The sequence below is a fragment of the Phyllobates terribilis genome, unplaced genomic scaffold, assembly GCF_046119375.1.
Source record: "Phyllobates terribilis strain yellow unplaced genomic scaffold, ASM4611937v1 Scaffold_9__5_contigs__length_417890890, whole genome shotgun sequence".
Lineage (NCBI taxonomy): Eukaryota > Metazoa > Chordata > Amphibia > Anura > Dendrobatidae > Phyllobates > Phyllobates terribilis.
Genome location: NW_027362769.1, coordinates 415,885,968 through 415,899,158, shown reverse-complemented (window position 1 = coordinate 415,899,158; position 13,191 = coordinate 415,885,968). Strand labels below are relative to the sequence as shown.

Genomic DNA, 13,191 nt, shown 5'->3' with positions numbered 1-13,191 from the left:
AGTGTGGTCCTCCATAGCCTCAACACATTATGATGGTCCCCATAGCCACCTATGCACAATATAATGGTCCATACAGAAGACATAATGATGGCCCCCACAGCACCCTCCAACACAGTATGATCCACCACAGCCCCCAAAGAATGATAACCCCTACAGTATTATCTCTCAAAGTCTCCAAACATAGAATGATGACTCGCACAGCCCCCCAAACACAGAATGTTGCCCCCCCCCAATAGCCTCCCAACACAATATAATGGCCCCTACTGCACCTCCGGCACAGTATGACCTCCATATCTCCAAAACACACAATGTTGACCCCACACAGCCTCACAATGCAATACGATGACCCCCTACTGCACCTCCAAACCAGTATGACCTCCACAGGTCCCTACGATGTAGCGGGCTGCCTGTTCCTTGCGAACAGACCCGCCTTAGTCCTCGGCTAGTCTGAACGAAGACCTATAGAATAAAGGGAAGGGTCCCTAAAAGAACTAAGGACTGAAACAAAAAATGGGACACCTCCTAACAGAGAAAGTTGTTGCAGAACACAAAAATATAAAACTGACAAAAGGTGCTAGAGGTCCCAGAAGGACCAAGCGAACTGACAGAGATAGGCACCGAAGCACCTGGCTAGAGAAACAGTCAAACACTGAAGTCCAGCACAGCCAAAAGGGCGGAGCTGGAATATAAAGGCAGGTGGTCACGTGACCGCAAAACACAAGATGGAAAAAACAAACAGGAGGGTTCTAACAGTACCCCCTCTTTTAAGAGGATCCTCCGGATCCTTCAGGCCTATCCGGAAACCTCTTGTGGAAAGCTCTAACAAGCCTAGGAGCAGAGACATCATCCGCCCTTACCCAGGAGTTATCCTCGGGACCGAAACCTTTCCAAGCGACGAGATACTGTAGGTCTTTTTTATTTATAGAAGAAAACATTACAGGACACAAAACATAAGAACAAAAACTGCAGAACAAGACGACAAAAACCCGACACAAATCACAGAAATAGAAGATCCGACCTACAGAGAAAGAACAAAATCCCCCCAGGAATATATACATAGAGAAGAAATAAATACTATAAAACCTATAAGACCCCCGGCCCAGCTTCATTCATACTACTATATACAATCCCACACAACGCTCACACCGTCCTATATACACATAAAACACCGTCCTATATAAAAGATTATATACAATAAAGCACTAAACCTAATATAACGTATATACAACCGGACACTAACACTAACCTACTGGTCCCACTGCCGGACCTTAGTCACCCCCTTACCGCACCTCATTCACACCACAGAAAACCAAAAATAACAAGATATACAATAGTGACATGGACAAATTTTTTTTTTTTTTTTTTTATTTTTTATATATTTTTTTTATATTTTATATTTTTTTGTAATTTTTAATATATACATAAAACACAGACCTACACTAACTATCCCGCCACCCCTGATCCAGCTCTGGCCACAAAGTTCAGGATTACTCCGAGCTAGGATCAGGCCCCAAAGTTTTTCCCCAGGCGGGGCCTGGACCAGGCCAGATCAGTCCTCTTATCACCGCTGATGAAGAACCCCCCCAAATCCCCCACCCAACCTAACTAAAACCCCCTATTATACATTATATACAATATATACAGAACACAACCTACACACTCACCATCCAAGGCTCAAGTTCGATGCCGGCAAACCTTCTATTTAGGAGACAGAAATACAAAACAAAAATCTAGGGTGGAAAGACATCAGCCCACCACCAGGATATAGGAGTACTACCGGACTAAGGCACCCTGAAGGAAAAGCCCCTCCAGAGACGGGCCGCCCTCCGGGCACCCAGTCTTTCATACTCCAGAGAACGTACCTTCACCAGGTCACCTAGGATGTTCCTACAGACTTCATCTACATGGAGGATTTTACTCTGCGTCGAGACTAAAACTCGTGCATTCCACGTGAAATACCTGACCACTGCGCTGACCATGACTAAAGTGTCTCGGTCCCTTCTCCCAAGGTCTCCGAACGCTCCATAGGCCCACCCGGCGTAGGACAGAGTAGCCAGCCGCGGCCAACCAATGGAAGCCCCCACCCTGTTGTACACCTCTGTATTAAAGGGACAATGAAGCAGGAAGTGCTCCATGCTTTCCAGCACGTTAGCACAAGTCTCACGGGGGCAATTCCTGTCCTCGGAGCTCCTGAGCGACGAGATACTGTAATATCCCTCTATGCCATCTAGAATTCAAGATATGAGAAATTTCATATTCGCTGTCTTCCACCACCGGAGGAACTGTGACAGTGGCGTCCCTATCAGATACGTCAGCCTTTATTCAACAAGGAAACATGAAACACCGGATTAATCTTCCAGGAGGAGGGAACCTCCAACCTAACCGCAGACGGGTTAACAACCTGAAGCACTTTAAATGGACCCACAAACTTAAGACCCAGTTTTTTAGAGGGAATCCTCAACCGCAGGTTCTTCGAGGACAACCAAACCATGTCACCAACCGTAAACAAAACCTCCTTACGTTTCCTGTCAAAATACTTCTTGGACTTCTTGTTAGCCTCTTGAAGGTTACAACGTACATCAGTCCAAACTCTCTCCAAATCACCATAAAAATTCTCCTCCTCCGGCACCGCCGACCCCAATTTGGAGAACGAACCAAAAGACGGATGTCTCCTAGTACAACAAAAAAAAGGAGAACACCCAGCAGAGGAGGATGTATGGTTGTTAAGAGCAAATTCTGTGAGAGGCAGAAACTCAGACCACCCCTCTTGATTGTCAGCCACAAAACAACGCAAAAACTGTTCAACAACCTGATTCTTTCTTTCAGTCTGTCCATTAGACTCAGGATGATAACCAGACAAAAATGACAAATGGACTCCCAACCTGTCACAAAAAGCACGCCAAAAACGAGCCACAAACTGAGGTCCTCTATCAGAAAGCATGTCCGTGGGAACGCCATGAAGCTTGACAATCTCCTTAACAAACGACTTAGCGAGTTTCTTGGCGCAGGGCAACTTAACGAATGGAACCAAATGACACATCTTACTAAAACGGTCCACGACCACCCAGATGACCGTAAAACCCTCAGAGGCAGGAAGGTCAGTAATAAAATCCATAGTGAGATGCGTCCAAGGCGCAATAGGAACCTCCAGAAGGCAAAGCAACCCCGCAGCCGGAGCATGTGAAGCCTTTGACCTAGCACACACAGTACATTGACGCACCCACTTGATGACTTCCTTCTGCCATCCAGGCCACCAAAAACTGCGACTGATAAGTCTCTTAGTCTCCGAAACTCCTGGATGACCTGCCAACCGAGACTCATGACACTCCACAAACAAATCTCTCCTAAAGGCTCTAGGCACGAACAACCTCCCATGGGGAGTGTTAGATGGTGCATCCTCTTGGGCTTTCAGAATCCCATTCTCCAAAACGGAGTCCAATGCCGCCACCACAACTCCTTTCTGTAAAATGCTCTCCTCCTCCTCGGCACCGACCGTAGGAGAGAAGCTGCGAGATAAAGCATCGGCTTTAACATTCTTAGTACCAGGGATATAGGTAACAGAAAAATGAAACCGAGAAAAAAAAAGTGCCCACCTAGCTTGACGGGCATTCAAGCGCTTGGCAGCATCTAGATAGATCAAATTCTTATGATCTGTGAACACCTGAATAGGAAATCTAGCGCCTTCCAAGAAATGACGCCAATGTTCAAACGCGAGTTTAATAGCCAGCAACTCCCGATTCCCAACATCATAATTCAATTCTGTTTCCAAATTTTTTTTCGAAAAGAAGGCACAAGGATGTACTCCACCCTTGTTCTCCTGAGACAAAACTGCTCCGACCCCCACCGATGAAGCATCGACCTCGACCAAAAAAGGCTTGGTCTCATCAGGCTGCATAAGGTTAGGGGCAGAACTGAACCTCTCTTTGAGATACTCAAACGCTTCAATGGCCTCAGTAGTCCACTGGACCGTATTCGCACCTTTCCTGGTGAGATTGGTTAGAGGTTTAACAATTACAGAAAAATTCTTAATGAATTTCCTGTAATAATTGGCAAAACCCAAAAATCTCTGTATAGATTTCGAAACAATAGGCCTAGGCCATTCCTGCACAGCCTGAACCTTCACCGGGTCCATCTCAAAGCCCTCGCTGGAGATAATGTAGCCCAAAAAACTAATTCTCTGTACAGCGAACTCACATTTCTCCAGCTTAGCAAAGTTATCACTCAATAACTGCAAAACTTCACGTACACTCTGCCAATGGGACTCCAGATCTGGTGAATAAATCAAAATGTCATCCAAATACACCACCACATTCTTACCAATCAGAGGTCTCAGGATGTCATTAATAAGGTTCTGAAAAAATGCAGGTGCATTGGTAAGACCAAAAGGTATCACCAGATTCTCAAAGTGACCTACCGGAGTGTTAAAAGCAGTTTTCCATTCATCACCCTCCTTCACTCGTAACAAATTGTATGCCCCCCGGAGATCAATCTTAGAGAACCACTTGGCCCCCACTAACTGGTTAAACAAGTCAGGAATTATCGGTAATGGGTAGGAATTGCGTACGGTAATCTTATTAATTTCACGAAAATCCAGACATGGACGTAAACCGCCGTCCTTTTTTTTAACAAAGAAGAATCCGACTGCCACAGGCGACTTAGAAGGTCTAATGTGACCAGCAGCCAGGCTAGTCTGTATGTATTCCTCCAAGGCCTTTCTCTCAGGGATTGTCAGATTAAACAAGCGACTCTTGGGAACAGTAGCTCCAGGAACAAACTCAATGGTGCAATCATAATCCCTATGAGGAGGTAAAACTTGTGACTCCTCCTCCGAAAAAACCCTCCAAAAATCTTGAATAGGTACAGGTAATTCCCCTTTTCCCACAGCCGCAATGCAACCATTACAACATTTATCATAGCACTTCGTACTCCAAGACTTAATCATTAGTAGACCAGTACAGCAAAGGATTGTGCAGTCTTAACCAAGGCAAACCTAAAACGACTGGAGAGGGTAAATTATCCAAAACAACCAAGTACAAAATTTCTTGGTGAACTCCATTGATAGTGAGAGGAAATGCAGCAACCTTGTGAGTAATACATTTCAAGGGAGTGTTATCAATTGCAACCACAGAAATAGGTGATGACAAAGGTTTGGATTTCAATTTAAGGTTTTCCAAAAACCCTTTATCAATCACATTAAGTGTTGAACCACAATCCACAAATACCTGAAATTCAATCAAATCTCCCTGCAGAGTAGTACTCCCAGAAAGAAACACTCCTGCAGAGCATAAACAAGCTATACAGGCGTAACTGACCTTTTTTTTTTCTTTACTTTAATGAAGCTCACAATACTTAATCAAATGGTCAGCTTTACTACAATAAAGACACAATCCCTCGGTAAACCTTCGGTCTCTTTCCTGAGAGCGGAGCGACTTCGCCCCAACCTCCATCAGTTCTCCGCAGTCTGAGCAGATTTAATGACGACTAGGACCTGGCATTACAGGAGTCTTTACTTCATTCTGCCTAGATCTCAGCCTCCTCCTAGGTGCGGGGAATGCAATTAGCAAATCCTTAACCCTTTCACTCAGACCAGCAAGAAATACACATTTCAGAGCAGGATAATTCCATTTGACTTCTGAAGCCCATCTTCTAAAGTGTGTGCAATAATTTTCAACATCACCTGACCCCTGATTCAAACGCCTGAATTCTGCCTCAGCAGATGAGATTCGATCAGGATCGTCATATAATAGCCCCATAGCAGAAAAAAACTCTTCTACCGACCTCAAGCATGGATCATTAGGTTGAAGAGAAAAGGCCCACCCTTGTGGTTCATTGCGCAAAAGTGACATAATAAAACCAATGCGCTGTGATTCATTCCCAGAGGACCTTGGTCTCAAACGAAAATATAACAAACAAGCATTTTTAAAGGAAAATAAATATTGCTGTTTACCATAAAAAACATCCGGCAGTCCTACCTTGGGTTCCACAAAATGTGCTCCAGAACAGCCACTCACGTGTTGCTGTAGCTGGGCCACCTCCAGAGTCAACTCCTGCAAGCGTTGAGCCAAATCCTGGACGAAGCCATACTAATCCCCGTATTAAAAAAATGTTTTGGGCTGGACTTACTGCTATGATCTGCAACAAGTACTAAGGAAAGATAGGGGAAAGCTGTCCCTACAGTAAGAACTAAGCTGAATCCCTACAATGTAGCGGGCTGCCTGTTCCTTGTGAACAGACCCGCCTTAGTCCTCGGCTAGTCTGAACAAAGACCTATAGCATAAGGGGAGGGGTCCCTAAAAGAACTAAGGACTGGAACAAAAAATGGGACACCTCCTGAACAGAGAAAGTTGTTGCAGAACACAAAAAGATAAAACTGACAAAAAGGTACTAGAGGTCCCAGAAGGACCAAGTGAACTGACAGAGAAAGGCACCGAAGCACTTGGCTAGAGAAACAGTCAAACAACACTGAAGTCCAGCACAGCCAAAAGGGCGGAGCTGGAATATAAAGGCAGATGGTCACGTGACCGCAAAACACAAGATGGAAAAAACAAACAGGAGAGTTCTAACACTATTATCTTCTCCTTTATGATACAATGGATTTCTGTAAGTGGTCTAGTCTCTCATCCTTTATATAATACATCTCTATAGATGGTCTAGTCTTTCCTCCATGATACAATGGATCTCTGTAGATGGTGTAGTCCCATCTCCATGGCATAGTGGATCTCTGTAAGTGGTCTATTATCTTCTTCTCCATGATATAATGGATCTCTGTAGATGATGTAGTCTTTTCTCCTTTATATAATACATCTCTATAGATGGTGTAGTCCCATCTCCATGGCATAGTGGATCTCTGTAAGTGGTCTATTATCTTTTTCTCCATGATACAATGGATCTCTGTAGATGGTGTAGTCTTTTCTCCATGATACAATGGATCTCTGTAGATGATGTAGTCTTTTCTCCTTTATATAATGGATCTCTGTAGATGGTGTAGTCTTTCCTGCATGATACAATGGATCTCTGTAGATGGTCTAGTCTTTCTCCATGATACAATGGATCTCTGTAGATGGTCTAGTCTTTTCTCCTTTATATAATGGATCTCTGTAGATGGTGTAGTCCCTTCTCCATGGCATAGTGGATCTCTGTAAGTGGTCTATTATCTTCTTCTCCATGATACAATGGATCTCTGTAGATGGTGTAGTCTTTCCTCCATGATACAATGGATCTCTGTAGATGGTGTAGTCTTTCTCCATGATACAATGGATCTCTGTAGATGGTCTAGTCTTTTCTCCTTTATATAATGGATCTCTGTAGATGGTGTAGTCCCTTCTCCATGGCATAGTGGATCTCTGTAAGTGGTCTATTATCTTCTTCTCCATGATACAATGGATCTCTGTAGATGGTGTAGTCTTTCCTCCATGATACAATGGATCTCTGTAGATGGTCTAGTCTTTCTCCATGATACAATGGATCTCTGTAGATGGTCTAGTCTTTTCTCCTTTATATAATGGATCTCTGTAGATGGTGTAGTCCCTTCTCCATGGCATAGTGGATCTCTGTAAGTGGTCTATTATCTTCTTCTCCATGATACAATGGATCTCTGTAGATGGTGTAGTCTTTCCTCCATGATACAATGGATCTCTGTAGATGGTGTAGTCTTTCCTCCATGATACAATGGATCTCTGTAGATGGTCTAGTCTTTCCTCCATGATACAATGGATCTCTGTAGATGGTGTAGTCTTTCCTCCATGATACAATGGATCTCTGTAGATGGTGCAGTCTTTCCTCCATGATACAATGGATCTCTGTAGATGGTGTAGTCTTTCCTCCATGATACAATGGATCTCTGTAGATGGTCTAGTCTTTCCTCCATGATACAATGGATCTCTGTAGATGGTGTAGTCTTTCCTCCATGATACAATGGATCTCTGTAGATGGTGTAGTCTTTCCTCTATGATACAATGGATCTCTGTAGATGGTCTAGTCTTTCCTCCATGATACAATGGATCTCTGTAGATGGTGTAGTCTTTCCTCCATGATACAATGGATCTCTGTAGATGGTCTAGTCTTTCCTCCATGATACAATGGATCTCTGTAGATTATGTAGTCTTTTCTCCTTTATATAATGGATCTCTGTAGATGGTGTAGTCTTTCGTCCATGATACAATGGATCTCTGTAGATGGTGTTGTCTCTCATCCTTTATATAATGCATCTCTATAGATGGTCTAGTCTTTCCTCCATGATACAATGGATCTCTGTAGATGGTCTAGTCTTTCCTCCATGATACAATGGATCTCTGTAGATGGTGTTGTCTCTCATCCTTTATATAATGCATCTCTATAGATGGTCTAGTCTTTCCTCCATGATACAATGGATCTCTGAAGATGGTGTAGTCTTTCCTCCATGATACAATGGATCTCTGTAGATGGTATAGTCCCTTCTCCATCGCATAGTGGATCTCTGTAAGTGGTCTTTTATCTTCTTCTCCATGATATAATGGATCTCTGTAGATGATGTAGTCTTTTCTCCTTTATATAATGGATCTCTGTAGATGGTGTAGTCTTTCCTCCATGATACAATGGATCTCTGTAGATGGTGTAGTCTTTCCTCCATGATACAATGGATCTCTGTAGATGATGTAGTCTTTCCTCCATGATACAATGGATCTCTGTAGATGGTGTAGCCCCTTCTCCATGGCATAGTGGATCTCTGTACGTGGTCTATTATCTTCTTCTCCATGATATAATGGATCTCTGTAGGTGATCTAGTCTATCCTCCTCCATTATATCATATGTAATGTATGAGTCCCACTCATCTTTTTGGGGTTCTTTCCTCTTCACTTTAGGTGGTCTGGCTGCGCTCATGTACACAGACACGGTTCAGACATTTGTTATCATTGGTGGAGCTTGTGTTCTTTCTGGATTCGGTAAGTCTGGCCCTGTCTCAGACGAGTGAGTACTTCATTCATTTCTGCTCGCAGTCCCTCTCTGGCACCATGTATCTGCTTATAGTTTTCTTTCTTTGTTTCATTGTCTTTGCAGCTTTTGTGGAGGTTGGGGGTTATTATGCTCTAATGGAGAAATACATGAACGCCACTCCTAGTAATCTGGGTAATGTGTCTGCTGAGTGTGCTTCTCCACGGCCTGATGCTCTCCACCTGCTACGTGACGCCTACTCTGGGGACCTGCCGTGGCCGGCACTGATCCTGGGACTGACCATTGTGTCCACATGGTACTGGTGCAGTGACCAGGTGAGTGCCCCTCATTCCTCCTTGCAGCTTAGACCGTTCTGCATCCTGGGCTTATATTTTGGGTGACGTTCTAGCCTGTTCTGTATTTGAACCGACAGCAGCCGAGCCTCCCTCTTGTTTCAGGTGATTGTTCAGCGTTGCCTGGCCGCCCGGTCTCTGATGGATGTTAAGTTGGGTTGTGTTTTATGCGGATATCTGAAGATCCTTCCCATGTTCCTCATGGTAATGCCAGGGATGATTAGCCGGGTCTTATATCCAGGTAAGAGGGGTACATTACATGGGGAACATGTCAAAATATGGTGACGTGGGTGACACCCCTGTAATGCCTGCAGATTTTACCATTACGCTTCATTTTACAATTAGTAAGGATGGGCGAACTCGATCGGTAAAGTTCGGGGTCTGTACCGAACACTTAGTGTCCGTGCACGGACCCCAATCACAGACTTCTCCAGGAACTCCGTGTTACTGTTCGGGTTTGGCATTGCACAGCCAATCGACAACCTTTCCTGTGTGGACACTTTCGGCTTAATCACAGTCATGTCAAGTATCGTCATGGCTGTGATTGTCCGGCACACTGTTTAAAAAAAAAAAAGTGCGGTCTCGTCTATTATTGATAACAAGTGCAGGTAAAGCTGACAGCTACGGGCTGCAGCCCCCAATTGACAGCTTTATCTTGGCTGATGATCAAAAACAGGCCCCTTTCCATTACTGACCCCGGGGCTTGATGTCTGATAGACCCCTCTCCATTACTGACCCCTGGGCTTGATGTCTGATAGACCCCTCTCCATTACTGACCCCAGGGCTTGATGTCTGATAGACCCCTCTCCATTACTAACCCCGGGGCTTGATGTCTGATAGACCCCTCTCCATTACTAACCCCAGGGCTTGATGTCTGATAGACCCCTCTCCATTACTAACCCCAGGGCTTGATGTCTGATAGACCCCTCTCCATTACTGACCCCAGGGCTTGATGTCTGATAGACCCCTCTCCATTACTAAGCCCAGGGCTTGATGTCTGATAGACTCCTCTCCATTACTAACCCCGGGGCTTGATGTCTGATAAACCCCTCTCCATTACTAACCCCAGGGCTTGATGTCTGATAGACCCCTCTCCATTACTTACCCCAGGGCTTGATGTCTGATAGACTCCTCTCCATTACTGACCCCGGGGCTTGATGTCTGATAGACCCCTCTCCATTACTAACCCCAGGGCTTGATGTCTGATAGACTCCTCTCCATTACTGACCCCGGGGCTTGATGTCTGATAGACCCCTCTCCATTACTAACCCCAGGGCTTGATGTCTGATAGACTCCCCTCCATTACTAACCCCAGGGCTTGATGTCTGATAGACTCCTCTCCATTACTGACACCGGGGCTTGATGTCTGATAGACCCCTCTCCATTACTAACCCCAGGGCTTGATGTCTGATAGACTCCTCTCCATTACTGACCCCGGGGCTTGATGTCTGATAGACCCCTATCCATTACTGACCCCAGGGCTTGATGTCTGATAGACCCCTCTTCATTACTGACCCCAGGGCTTGATGTCTGATAGACCCCTCTCCATTACTGACCCCGGGGCTTGATGTCTGATAGACCCCTCTCCATTACTAACCCCAGGGCTTGATGTCTGATAGACTCCTCTCCATTACTAACCCCAGGGCTTGATGTCTGATAGACCCATCTCCATTACTGACCCCAGAGCTTGATGTCTGATAGACCCCCCTCCATTACTGACCCCGGGGCTTGATGTCTGATAGACTCCTCTCCATTACTAACCCCAGGGCTTGATGTCTGATAGACTCCTCTCCATTACTGACCCCAGGGCTTGATGTCTGATAGACTCCTCTCCATTACTAACCCCAGGGCTTGATGTCTGATAGACCCCTCTCCATTACTGTCCCCAGGGCTTGATGTCTGATAGACCCATCTCCATTACTAACCCCAGGGCTTGATGTCTGATAGACTCCTCTCCATTACTAACCCCAGGGCTTGATGTCTGATAGACCCCCCTCCATTACTGACCCCAGGGCTTGATGTCTGATAGACCCCCCTCCATTACTGTCCCCAGGGCTTGATGTCTGATAGACCCCTCTCCATTACTGACCCCAGGGCTTGATGTCTGATAGACTCCTCTCCATTACTGACCCCAGGACTTGATGTCTGATAGACCTCTCTCCATTACTAACCCCGGGGCTTAATGTCTGATAGACCCCTCTCCATTACTGACCCCAGGGCTTGATGTCTGATAGACCCCTCTCCATTACTAACCCCAGGGCTTGATGTCTGATAGACTCCTCTCCATTACTGACCCCAGGGCTTGATGTCTGATAGACCCCTCTCCATTACAGACCCCAGGGCTTGATGTCTGATACACCCCTCTCCATTACTAACCCCAGGGCTTGATGTCTGATAGACCCCTCTCCATTACTGACCACAGGGCTTGATGTCTGATAGACTCCTCTCCATTACTAACCCCAGGGCTTGATGTCTGATAGACCCCTCTCCATTACTGACCCCGGGGCTTGATGTCTGATAGACCCATCCCCATTACTAACCCCAGGGCTTGATGTCTGATAGACCTCTCTCCATTACTGACCCCAGGGCTTGATGTCTGATAGACTCCTCTCCACTACTAACCCCAGGGCTTGATGTCTGATAGACTCCTCTCCATTACTGACCCCAGGGCTTGATGTCTGATAGACCCATCCCCATTACTAACCCCAGGGCTTGATGTCTGATAGACTTCTCTCCATTACTGACCCCAGGGCTTGATGTCTGATAGACCCCTCTCCATTACTGACCCCAGGGCTTGATGTCTGATAGACTCCTCTCCATTACTGACCCCAGAGCTTGATGTCTGATAGACTCCTCTCCATTACTGACCCCAGGGCTTGATGTCTGATAGACCCCTCTCCATTACTAACCCCAGAGCTTGATGTCTGATAGACCCCTCTCCATTACTAACCCCAGGGCTTGATGTCTGATAGACCCCTCTCCATTACTGACCCCAGGGCTTGATGTCTGATAGACCCCTCTCCATTACTGACCCCGGGGCTTGATGTCTGATAGACTCCCCTCCATTACTAACCCCAGGGCTTGATGTCTGATAGACCCCTCTCCATTACTGACCCCGGGGCTTGATGTCTGATAGACCCATCCCCATTACTAACCCCAGGGCTTGATGTCTGATAGACCTCTCTCCATTACTGACCCCAGGGCTTGATGTCTGATAGACTCCTCTCCATTACTGACCCCAGGGCTTGATGTCTGATAGACTCCTCTCCATTACTGACCCCAGGGCTTGATGTCTGATAGACCCCTCTCCATTACTAACCCCACAGCTTGATGTCTGATAGACCCCTCTCCATTACTAACCCCAGGGCTTGATGTCTGATAGACCCCTCTCCATTACTGACCCCAGGGCTTGATATCTGATAGACCCTTCTCCATTACTGACCCCGGGGCTTGATGTCTGATAGACTCCCCTCCATTACTAACCCCAGGGCTTGATGTCTGATAGACTCCTCTCCATTACTAACCCCAGGGCTTGATGTCTGATAGACTCCTCTCCATTACTGACCTCAGGGCTTGATGTGTGATAGACTCCTTTCCATTACTAACCCCAGGGCTTGATGTCTGATAGACCCCTCTCCATTAATGACCCCAGGGCTTGATGTCTGATAGACCCCTCTCCATTACTGACCCCGGGGCTTGATGTCTGATAGACCCCTCTCCATTACTAACCCGGGGCTTGATGTCTGATAGATCCTCCTCGCCCCTCTCCATTACTGACCTCAGGGCTTGATGTCTGATAGACTCCTCTCCATTACTGACCTCAGAGCTTGATGTCTGATAGACTCCTCTCCATTACTAACCCCAGGGCTTGATGTCTGATAGACCTCTCTCCATTACTAACCCCAGGGCTTGATGTCTGATAGACCCC

General features: G+C 45.9%; 1 protein-coding gene across 1 annotated transcript in view; it reads left to right on the top strand.

Annotated features, from left to right (window-relative positions):
- Positions 1 to 13,191, top strand: part of SLC5A2 (solute carrier family 5 member 2) — a 143,362-nt gene that overhangs the window by 79,925 nt on the left and 50,246 nt on the right. The window contains exons 7-9 of the mRNA XM_073649068.1: positions 8,841 to 8,921; positions 9,037 to 9,245; positions 9,369 to 9,504. Coding sequence (XP_073505169.1) covers positions 8,841 to 8,921; positions 9,037 to 9,245; positions 9,369 to 9,504 — 426 coding nt within the window. The remainder of the gene's footprint in view (positions 1 to 8,840; positions 8,922 to 9,036; positions 9,246 to 9,368; positions 9,505 to 13,191) is intronic.